The following is an 11,556-nucleotide window of genomic DNA, read 5'->3' as shown; positions in this document are numbered from 1 at the left end:
AAATGTAAGAAAGTTCACACAAACAGAAGAGGCAATGACTAACTTCAATCAAAAGAAATAATTATAGCATGCTAATTGGCTCAACTATGAACAATATGTACATTGTTGTTGTTGTGAAGTACCATTGAGTCAGTTCTGACCCATAGAGACCCTGAATAGGGTTTCCGAGGAGCAGATGGTGAGCTTGAACTGCCGATCTTGCAGTTCAAACAGCTTTGCAGTCTGGTACATTAACCCACAGTGCCACACCGGTGCCATCAAATCCATTCTGACTCATAGAGACCTATGCACAACAGAACAAATCATTGCCCGGTCTTGTGCCATCTTCACACTTGTTGCTACACTTGAGCCCATTGCTGCTGACACTGTGCCAATCCACCTTGTTGGGGTCTTCTTTTTGCTGATCCTCCAATTTACCAAGCATTATGTTCTTTTCCAGTAACTGGTCCCTCCTGATAGTATGTATGAAGTATGAGAGACGAAGTCTGGCCATCCTGGCTTCTAAGGAGCATTCTAGCTGTACTTCTTCTAACATGTATTTGTTTGTACTTCTAACAGTCCATGGTACTTTTAATATTATTCTCCAACACCATACCTCAAATGCATCAATTCTACAGACTTCCTTATTCACCGTCCCAACTTGCACATACATAGGAAGCTATTGAAAATACCATGACTTGGGTCAGACACAACTTAGTTCTCAAACGGACATCTTTGTTCTTTAACACTTTTAAGAGGTCTTGTGCAGCAGATTTGCCTAATGCAGTATGTCATTTGATTTCTTGACTGCTGCTTTCATGAGTGTTGATAGTATATCCAAGCAAAATCAAGTCTTTGACAACTTCAATCTTGTCTCCATCGATAAGAATGTAGTTTATTGGTCCATTGGTGATGATGTTTGTTTTCTTTACGTTGAGGTACAACCCATACCAAAGACTGGTCTTTAATATTCATCAGTAAGTATTTTAAGTCCTCTTTGCTTTAAGTAAGCAAGGTTGTATCACCTGCATATCACAGATTGTTAATGAGTCTTCCTCCAATACTAATGCCACGTTCTTCTTCATATAATCCAGTTTCCCAGATTATTTACTCAGCATACAGACTGAATAAGTATAGTGAAAAAGTATAACCCTGGAACACATCTTTCCTAATTTTAAACCATTCAGTGTCCCCTTGTTCTGTTTGAACGACTGCCTCCTGGTCTATGTACCCCAAGAGCACAATTAAGTGTTCTGCAATACTAATCTCTATAATGTTGTTTATAGCTTGTCACGATCCACACAGTTGAAAGCCTTTGCACAGTCAATAAAGTACAGGTAAACATCTTTCTGGTAGTCTCTCCCTTCAGCCAAGATCCAGGTGACATCAGCAATGATATCCCTTGTTGCACATCCACATCTGAATCTGACTTGAACTTCTGGCAGTCCCCTGTCAATGTACAGGTGTAGCTGTTTTTGAATTATCTTTAGCAAAATTTTACTTGCATATGATATTGATGATATTGTCCAATGATTTCTACATTCCACTGTTTCACCTCTCTTTGAAATGGGCACAAATATGGATCTCTTCCAATCAGTTGGCCAGGTAGCTGTCTTCCAAATTCTTGGCATAGATGAGTGAGTGCCTCCAGTGCTGCATCAGGTTTTTTAAGAAGATTTCAATACGTATTCCATCATTTCCCAGAGCCTTGTTCTTCCAATGCTTTCAGTGAACCTTGGATTTCTTCCTTCAGTATCATTGGCTCTTGATCATGTGCTATCTCTTTTTGGTACAGTAACTGGGAATTCTTTCCATCTTCTTTTGATGTTTTCTGCATCATTCAATATTTTGTCCATAGAATCCTTCAAAATTGCAAATCGAAGCTTGAATTTTTTTTCTTCAGTTCTTTCAGCTTGAGAAATGCTGAGCATGCTCTTCCCTTTTGATTTTCTAATTCCAGATCTTTGCACATTTCATTATAATACTTGACCTCGTTTTCTTAAGCTGTTGTTTGAAATTTTCTGTTCAGCTCTTTTACTTCCTCATTTCTTCCATCCCCTGTCTCTTTTGGCAATCATTTTGATGTTTTCCTTCCTTCTTCTCTTCTTAACATCCTTTTGTCTTCTTCCTGTATGATGTTCTTGATGTTATCCACAACTCTTCTGGTCTTCGATCATTAGTGTCTAATTTATCAGTTCCATTCTTGAGATGATCTCTAAATTCGGGTGGGATGTATTCAGCTGGTTTTCCTTGTAGGTGTATGGCTATTAACTGGTTTTCCTTGTAGGTGTATGACTATTAACCTATCCCAGACAGCATTATACTTCAAGATAGATTTTGAAATGTTCTTTTTGCTAATAAATGCAAAGTCATTTGTCTTCATCATTCCTGGCATGATAAACCATGTGATTGTCAAATTCAAAATGGCCATTACCAATCCATTTCCGCTTACTGATGCCTAGAATATCCATTTTTATGCATTCCATTTCATTCTTGACAGCTTCCAATTTTCCTAGATCAATACTTCATACATTCCATGTTCCAATTATTAATAGACGTTTACAGCTGTTTCTCATTTGAATTGTGCTCCTGTTTCTCATTTGAATTGTGCTCCTTCAGCAAATGAAGGTCACAAAAGCTTTACTACATTCACCTCATCATGGTCAGTTCTACTTTGAGGAGGCAGCCTTTCCTCAGTCGCATTCTGAGTGCCTTCCAACCTGAAGGGCTCATCTCCTGGAACTAGATCTGACAATATTCATGTTTCAATACTCTGGTGCTATCTGACAGTGTTCCACTGCTCTTCATAAAGTTTTCAGTAGCTAAACATTCTGAAGTAGTCCATCTGTCATTCTTCCTACTCTTAAGGTCTGCAAGCTCAACTGAAACCTGTCTACCATGGATGTACTCTGCAGGTATTTAAAATACTGGTGGCATAGCTTCCAGCATCAGAGTAACATGCTAACCACCAGTCCAACAGACAGACGAGTGGTGGAATATGTACATAGTCATAATCATATAACCAATGAATTGTGATTTACTTAAACAAGTTGATACAGATATATTAAGTGGTGGAGGATGGGGAAAAAAATCACACATTATAAGACAGTGTAAATTATAATTACAGATCTTATTTCTTATGTTGTTGTTGTGAAATGCTGTCGAGTCAGTTCCAACCCATAGCAACCCTGTATAGGGTTTCCGAGGAACAGCTGGTGAGCTTGAACCGCCAACCTTGCAGTTCAAACAGCTTTGCAGTCTGGTGCATTAAACCACAGCGCCACATCAGGACTCCTATAGCAAGAAGTAAAATAATAGCACAAACTGAAAAAATCTAAAACTAGCAGTGTAAGTAGGAGTCCTGCTATTGCGGTGGGTACACAGTGGGCTGCTAACTACAAGGTCAGCAGTTCAAGTCAACCAGTTACTCCACTGGAGAAAGATGAGGCTTTGTGCTCCCATAAAGATTTGTAGTCACAGAAGCCTTAAGCAGGGTTGCTGTGAGTCAGAACCAACTCCATAGCATGTAGCAGCAGCAGCAGCAGTATAAGCAGATAATGTTAAAATATGGAAATAAGTATCAGAAGAGATAGCTTAAAAGTTAAGAAGAGGTTTCCCTTGGGAAGAAAAACTTGAGTGGAGAGAGCTGGGGTAGGGTCTGCTGTTTTCCATTAAAGTTTCTTGTTGATAAGTGCCGTCAAGTCAGTTCCAACTCATAGCAACCCTGTATAGGGTTTCCGAGGAGCGGAAGTTGAGTTTGAAGCTCCAACTTGTGGTTCAAACTGACCTTGCAGTCTAGCGCATTACCCTGCAGCATCACTGATACTGTTTTTTTTTAATGTGTTGATAAGAATAAAAAGAAATACAATTCATGTAGTATTTTGTATGTTTGAAATTTTTAGTTGTCAGAAAGGAGGGATAATTTTCATAAGTATTGTAGTTTAACATCCCAAGTCCTGGTATGGTGCTGCGAGTTAATGGGCTGGAACACAAGGTCAGTTTGAACCACAAGGTCAGCAGTTCCAGCTCACCAGCTGCTCCTCGGAAACACTATACAGGGTAGCTATGAGTCAGCATCAACTCAACGGAACTTAAAACAACAAGGTAAGTTGTCAGCAATAATGGATCAGGCAGCTAAAGTTGCAGACAGATACTACTCTGGCCCCATGCATTATTGTTGCTATGGTGGGCACCAGCATGTGACTGCAGTGGCATGGTACAAGTGTGTGACTTCTTACACAGCAGAGGGCAGATCTCACTAAAGGGATTAAGATGGTGTCTTCGATGATGCACATCACATGGTAAATGAGAGCGCTCCTCCAAGACATATGCAGGGTATGCTGGGAAGTACGTTAGAGTGTGTGTCTGAATCCTTTCTGATCAATGGAATTATCATCTGATGCTGTGCATGACTAGACACAAAAAGATGGAGTGGAGGAATCAGAAAAAAAGGGTGTCCAGAAAGATATTTGATCACTGGAAGGGAAGAGAGCTGAAAACAAACTAGCAAAGCCCTGGTCTTTGTCATCCATTTGTCCCAGATACATAAATTACCACTTTTGCTTCCTAACCTTCTGACTTCCACAGTTAAATTTAGAGAAGTACTCTTTTTTTCCTCACCGTTCTCCACAAGAGAATACTTCAGGCATAGCAAAAATGTGAGCGAGCCAAGGTCTAGTGGGGGTTGCACCAGGGCCTGGGCCACTCCTAAAGGAGGACTGGAATAGGGAAGCAGTCAGGAAGCAAGGAAAAGGGAGAGGGAAGGGAGAAGGTACTGTAACCAGAACAACTCTCAAGTGACTTGAAAGTTTAGGAAGACCTCAGGTCAGAAATCTCACCTCTCCTGCCTAGTATCCTGCCCAGTTCAACCATCTGCACTTCTCCACTTCTCTGGGCATCTCGCCTCTGCCCCTTCAGGGCCAGAAAGGCACCTGATACTTCCCTTCAGACTGAGCAGAGGAGTTTTTCCTTTTTCCCCTTTTACTGTACGTGGTCTCCACAAACATGTGTTGGTTCTACTCTGCCTCAGTCATCTCAGTCACACTCCTCTCATGGCAGCCAGAGTCTAGATTCTAGAATGGCGCTGCCTAAGAGAAATGTTCAAGTTGCCAGGCTTAACATGTAAAAGGAAACAAGTGAAATTATTTTAATACGATATTTTATTTAGCCCAATATACCCAAAAGATTGTTCAATCTTAGTCATTAGACAGTTGAAATATTTTGGATATTTTTTTATACTGAGTCTTTGAAATCTAAGTATATTTACACTTACAGCATTTCTCAATTCAGACCATGTTTCCAGTGCTTAGCTGTCACTTGTGGCTGACTTGGTGATGGTGTTGTTAAGTGCCTTGGAGCCAGATCCAACTCATAGTGACCCTGTATAGTGCTTCCCAGGCTTTAAGTCTTTGAGGGAGCAGAAAGCCCAAAGAGCAGCTAGCTGGTGGGCTCGAATGGTCCTTCTGGTTCAAAGACCAGTGCTTATCGTATGGAGCCACCATACTCCCCCCTGGCTGGGTAGCGATTACCATGTTGGACAGTACAGGCTGAGTGTTCTTTGCATTTCTGCATTTAACAGATGAGGCCCAGGAGACTGAATCATTACTATATATTCCCTCTATGCCTCTATACTCCCAAAGCCTGAAGAACAGTTTCAAAGACTAAAAGGCTTACGAAGTTTCAGCCAATGAATGAGCATTACCTTCAGAAGCCAAACCTAGAAATTAACCTTAAACTGATCCCAAATTTGCTGCTGAATCAGCTTTTAGCAATCATAGATCCAGTCAGACATATTTGACCATGGATGTCTCCAGATTGCCCTCCGGCCAGCAGAACACCGACTACAAAATTCACTAATGCATCTCTGCACAGAGCAGCCTGGAAAGGCCCTGATGAGAGGTCATTTAGCGCTGACGCTCGTGTTCTGGTGGGTTGAGTACCACATTTGGGACTGAAAGGAGCTAAATGTATTTGGTGCAATAAGAAACACCTTCTTGTGATAGGTTCTAGCAGCATCGACAAAAAAAATCACATGGGAAAAAGACTGAGAAAATTATTTCCATTAAAACATTTCCACAAACTAGGAAAGGACTACTTTTTAATTTTGTTTAAAGGTAGAAAAACGAATATTCTATAGGAACTCTGGTAGCGTAGTAGTTACAAATTGGGCTGCCAAGCTCAAGATCAGCAGTTCGAAACTACCAGCTGCTCCACGGGAGAAAGATGAGGCTTTCTGCTCCCGTAAAGATTTACAGCCTTGGAAACCCTATTTAGGGTCGCTATGGGTCAGAACCGACTCGATGGCACTTAACAACAACAACATAGGAGTATATGTCAAATCCACACAGGAATTTGAATCACCTCATATTACAGCCGAGAAAGAAAGGGGACGTTATTTGTACAAAGTCATCCAGCAAACCCATAGTGGTAGTGATGGACCTTGCATCTTCCACTAATTTCACGGTCTCCACTATTTGAAGGAGATTTCAATGGGAGATATTGTGCCGTCTCCAGAGTACTGACGCGCCCCAAGAAGATCAATCAGCATCCCCCCAGCTCCGACTTTGGTGGCAGCCCCGAATAGACCCTGCCTCACCAGGGCGTAGCGTCACGACTCTCCAGCTCCTGGCATCCTGGGCGAAGGAGGCTGTTCTGCTAGAGCTGTGCTTTCGCCAACTCCACACCTTCCGGAGCCTGGCCTGGCCCAGCCCCGCTGCTGTGGACCGCCAGTTCCTGCAGCAGCTTCCGGCGGGAGGGGAGTCACAAGCAGAGATCACACCCACGAAGGCTGCTGTCAGAGATTGTTTTAAATTAGAATCCCGCCGGGGAGTCATGTCCAGAAGGCGATTTGGCTGTAGGTTAGTGCTGGCAGTCCCGGAGACGATTCTCGACCCCATGATTGCGGTGGGCTTCGCTGAAGAGACGCCTTGGCCAGTCCCCGGGCCAGCTCTGTTCCAGTACGCGCCGTGCCAGCGCCGGCCAGGATGGACCACCCTCCCAGCAGTGCCTGGGAATTGAGCCCAACTCAACCGGGTCTCCAGAGCCTGGCAACGGACCCCGCTCCATATGGATCGCTGGAGGATTGGCAGCTCCATAAACTCCTGACGCTTCTGCGCCGGCGAAAGACAGACAAGCGCATCAAAATTCTACTGGGCCGAGGTTGCCACCCCAGAGAAATCTTCGGCTCCCGGACCCGACTGCAGGGCCAGCCGAGCGCCCGGACCGCTCAGCCTGCGGTCCCTAAGCACCGGGAACCGTTTCCGGGGCGGATGCTTTTGGCAGCTGACCCGGCGCGGCCCGTGACGCGAAGGCCTAGACGGAAGTGCGGGCGGAGGTGCCCGAGCCAGATCCCGAGCCGGGAGCAGGTCTCGGGGGCTCCTGGCTGTGGGCAAGGCTGGGCCTGTCCGCGATGGCGATTCTGTGGGGAGGCCTCTTTCGGCTTGGCTCGGTGCTCAGCCTGCGCTGCCTGGCGCTCTCCGTTCTGCTCTTCGTGCAGCTGTCAGACGCCGCCAAGGTGAGTCCCGCCCAGCCTTAGCTCCTGACAGCGGCGCCTTTACTGCCTTCGGTCTTGGGGAAACTGAGTTTGTCCACCTGTTCCCCACCCTCCGCTCTCCCAGCACAGACAGCCCGACCAGTCACTTCACTGCCCCGCCCCCCTCGTAACCCTTCCGGCTGCTGGGTAGCACTGCTCTCGCCCTCCAGCACTGCCAATCTGATAATTACCACCACCCCACCACCCCGCAGTCCGCCCCCACCCCAGTCCTGACAATACTCCCCTCTGTGCCCCGATAGTCTCCACACCCGCTTCACTCAGCCCTAACAGTGCCCTGCATCCTGGACAGCAAGCCAGCCCGCCTTACTGACATTTCCCATCCCAGCCCCGATGGCGCTCACCTCGACCTTTCCAGCCCTGAGAGCAGCGTATGTTCCACTCTTAAGCCACCCCCCTGCACACTTCCAACCTGCAAGCCAAAATGATAGGAAGCCCCCATCTCACAGAAGTCATCCCGCTTAGGAACTGACTTTCAACTGCTCTCCGAACAGATTCCTTTCTGGTTGTAGGAACTTGCCCCTACTGGAAGTTTCTCCTCCCAGCAGGTCCTACAAAGTCTGTCTCACCAGGTTAATAGCCTCACACCTCACTCTTTTCAGGACTTCCTGGACCCTTACTGTCTTCTTCCTAATAATTTATTGAGCAAGGGCGAAACCAGACTACAGGAGAGATGAGGTTATGGCCTCTCCTCGTTCTATATCTTGTTTCTTCTAGTGTCTAGATCCGCTGGTGTCCCTAGCCATCAGATCTGCCCTGGCCGGACACAAATTTGTGCTTCCTCCTAGAACTTTAATAGAGAGATACTCAGATTTATCCTGCGTAGACGCATCTCCTTTACTGCAAGGTAGTCATGACAAGGCACGCAAGTAGAAGCTTACAATATTCATTTAGAACTGGAGAATCAGAATGAACCATTACAATTACAGTGTTAGTTCAGAGGGTTCATTCAGGCTTTTAGCTTTAACAAGAGGTCTCTCAAGATAAAGGCCTAACTATGGCTTCAGCTCGGTGGAGGTTCCTTGTAGTTGGTGTCTAAGGTCTCTGGTAGCTGGCAGAGTCCTAGCCTTCTGTCATTGAGTGGGCAGTAGTTCAGGGTATATGTAAAAGTCCTCCCTTGGCTTCACACAATAAGGGCCAGCATGACAACGTCAAAGACTAGTATGTTATGTCATTTATTCAGGGTTAGAAATTGAATGTCATATTTTTTTCAAGGTTATAGTTTAGGGAGGTTGTTTAGCTGTCTCAAGGAGAGTTTACAAAGATTAACTATGCTAGGTCTTCTGTTATCACATCTACATGTACTCTTCAGAAACCCTATACAGGGTCACTATGAGTCAGGATGGGCTCTTAACAGCAACAACATCACACATATATTTATAGCATATCAGATTAAAGTCAATTTATAGGTTATTTACCACATTCTTCACATACGTCTATGTATAAGTTCAAAAATTTGTATAAAATTTTCTCATGGTTGATTGTTAATATTAAAGAGCCTCACAAAGGCACACATATTTCCATTTCTAAATTCCTATTAGTGCCTGTTGTTGTTAAGTGCCATCAAGTCAGTTCTGACTCACAGTGTCCCTGTATAGGGTTTCCAAGGAGCAGCTGGTGAGCTTGAACCACCAACCTTGTGGTTCAAACTGACCCTGAAGTCCAGCACATTAACCCACAATGCCACACCAGGGCTCCTGTTAGGTCCTATGAATATGTATTTTGAAAGCATAATAGTGATTTAATATCTCATGAGACTTGGGATTATTATAGAAACCTACAGAACAACATTGATGAGATAGCTTATTAGGAAAAACAGAAGAAATCCACATTAACATAATAGGAAAAGATACATTTGCATTTTTTATAACCAGAAGCTTTCATCAATAATATCTTTTCATTTAGTGACAAGAAAAGACAGGCATTCTTTCTGAAACCTACCAGACTCAAGTCTCCTGACTTTCAAAATATTGCTGATGCCCACCCTCTGCATGTGTCCTATCATCATTTTATGCAGTGAATTGTCATGTATTTATCAGTCTTCTTCACTTGGGTGTGCCCTACTTAAGGCCAGGAACTGTGTTTTACCCTTATCTGAAGTCACTTCAAGGAGCACAGAGTGGCTTAGAGCAAATGCTCATTAAGTGGTTGCCCCTAAGTGATTGCCCAACAAATTATCAACAGCTCTGCCAGATACACCGCTGTATATGGGCGCAGTCAGCCTGGTCGGGGCGCAGTCAGCCTGGTCCTTTGGGGACTAATGAGTCACTGCTTTCTCAAATAGACTCCTCTTTGCTGAGGAAGTAGCTCTTACCCCCTCCATCCAGATATTTAGTCACCTCTTGAAACTCACCTTGTCAGTGTTTGTCCTTTGTCTGTTCGGGATTGAATTGTGTTCCCCACCAAATGTGTGTTGTACATCTTAACTCCTGCCCTGGTGTGGTGCTGTAGGATAAGCACTGGATTGCTAACTGCAAGATTAACAGTTCAAACCCACCAGCCGTCGTTCCCTAGAATCCCCACACAGGCCGCTATGAGTTAGTACTGACTGGAAGGGACTTAAAAACAACAACAACATACCTGTGGATATAATCCCATTTGGGGATAGTGTTTCTTTGTTGTTGTTATTAAGTGCCACTGAGTCAGTTCTGACTTATAATAGCAACCCTACATACAACAGAACAAAGTACCACCGGGTTCTGTGCCATCCTCACAGTTGCTGCTACGCTTGAGCCCATTGTTGCTGCTACTGTGCCACTCCATCTCATTGGGGTCTCCCTCTTTTTCACTGTCCCTCCATTTTACCAGGCATGATTTCCTTCTCCAGGGACTAGAGAATATATCCGAAGTATTAGAGACGAAGTCTGGCCATCTTGGCTTCTAAGGAGCATTCTGGTTGTACTTCTTCCAACATAGATTTGTTTGTTCTTGTGATACCTTTAATATTGTTATATTAATGAGGCCATATAAGTGAGGATGGATCCTAAACCAATCACTTTGGAGATCTCAATGAGCAGATTAGATAAATACAAGGAAGTACAGATGGGGAAAACAACTGAGGAACAGAAACTGAAAAAGAGACAAGGACTTACCCCAGCCTACAGAGAAAGCCTTCCCGTAGAGCTGGTACCCTGAATTTGGATTTCTAGCCTGCTAAGTCCTGGTGTGGTGCTGTGGGTTAATGCGCCAGACTGCAAAGCCATTTGAACTGCAAGGTTGGCGGTTCAAGTTCACTAGCCGCTCCTCGGAAACCCTATCCAGGGTCGCTATGGGTTGGAACTGACTCGATGGCACTTAACAACAACAACAAATCTGGTGTTTTTCTGTAGGATCAGCACTGGATTGCTAACCACAAGGTCGGTGGTTCAAACCTACCATCCAGTCCTCAGAAATCCTATGTAGAGTTGCCGTGAGTCAGAACTGACTCCACAGCACTTATCAAAAACAACAAAACTATGAATAAACAAATTTCTGTTAAAGTCACCCACTTGTGGTATAGGTGTACATTCTTTTATTGCTCTTCACTTCATTGCACTTCACAGATACTGTGGGTTTTCTGTTTTTGTTTTTTAAAAACAAATTGAAGGTTTGTGGCAACCCTGCATCTAGGACGTCCATTGGCCCCACTTTTCATGTGCTCACTTTGTGTCTCTGTTACGTTTTGATCATTCTCACTTAGACTACCTACCCAAAATAGTACCCACTGTCATAGAGTCTCTTCCAACTCAAAGTTACCCTATATAGGGCTTATGAGACTGTAAATCTTTATGGGAGCAGAAAGATTCATCTTTCTCCCATAGAGTAATTGCTGGGTTCGAACTGCCAACCTTGTACGGATTAATAGTCTAGTAATTATCCTACAGCACCACTATTGTTGTTGTTGTTGTTAAGTGCCGTCGAGTCGGTTCCGACCCATAGCGACCCTGTACAGGGTTTCCGAGGGTGTAAATCTTTACGGGAGTAGAAAGCCTCATCTTTCTCCCGCGGAGCTGCTGGTAGTTTCGAACTGCTGACCTTAAGGTTCGCAG

At 44.3% G+C, this 11,556-nt stretch overlaps 2 protein-coding genes across 2 annotated transcripts in view; both read left to right on the top strand.

The window, feature by feature from the left end:
• NRIP3 (nuclear receptor interacting protein 3) overlaps positions 1-6,996 on the top strand; it is a 39,005-nt gene extending 32,009 nt beyond the window's left edge. The window contains exon 8 of the mRNA XM_006873028.1: positions 6,459-6,996. Within this exon, the coding sequence (XP_006873090.1) occupies positions 6,459-6,996 (538 nt within the window). The remainder of the gene's footprint in view (positions 1-6,458) is intronic.
• A 322-nt stretch (positions 6,997-7,318) lies between these two features.
• TMEM9B (TMEM9 domain family, member B) overlaps positions 7,319-11,556 on the top strand; it is a 20,761-nt gene continuing 16,523 nt past the window's right edge. The window contains exon 1 of the mRNA XM_006872990.1: positions 7,319-7,492. Within this exon, the coding sequence (XP_006873052.1) occupies positions 7,388-7,492 (105 nt within the window). The 5' untranslated portion in view covers positions 7,319-7,387. The remainder of the gene's footprint in view (positions 7,493-11,556) is intronic.

The sequence above is a fragment of the Chrysochloris asiatica genome, unplaced genomic scaffold, assembly GCF_000296735.1.
Source record: "Chrysochloris asiatica unplaced genomic scaffold, ChrAsi1.0 scaffold00219, whole genome shotgun sequence".
Lineage (NCBI taxonomy): Eukaryota > Metazoa > Chordata > Mammalia > Afrosoricida > Chrysochloridae > Chrysochloris > Chrysochloris asiatica.
The sequence above is the reverse complement of the archived record's forward strand: the minus strand, read 5'-3'. Positions and strand labels throughout refer to the sequence as shown.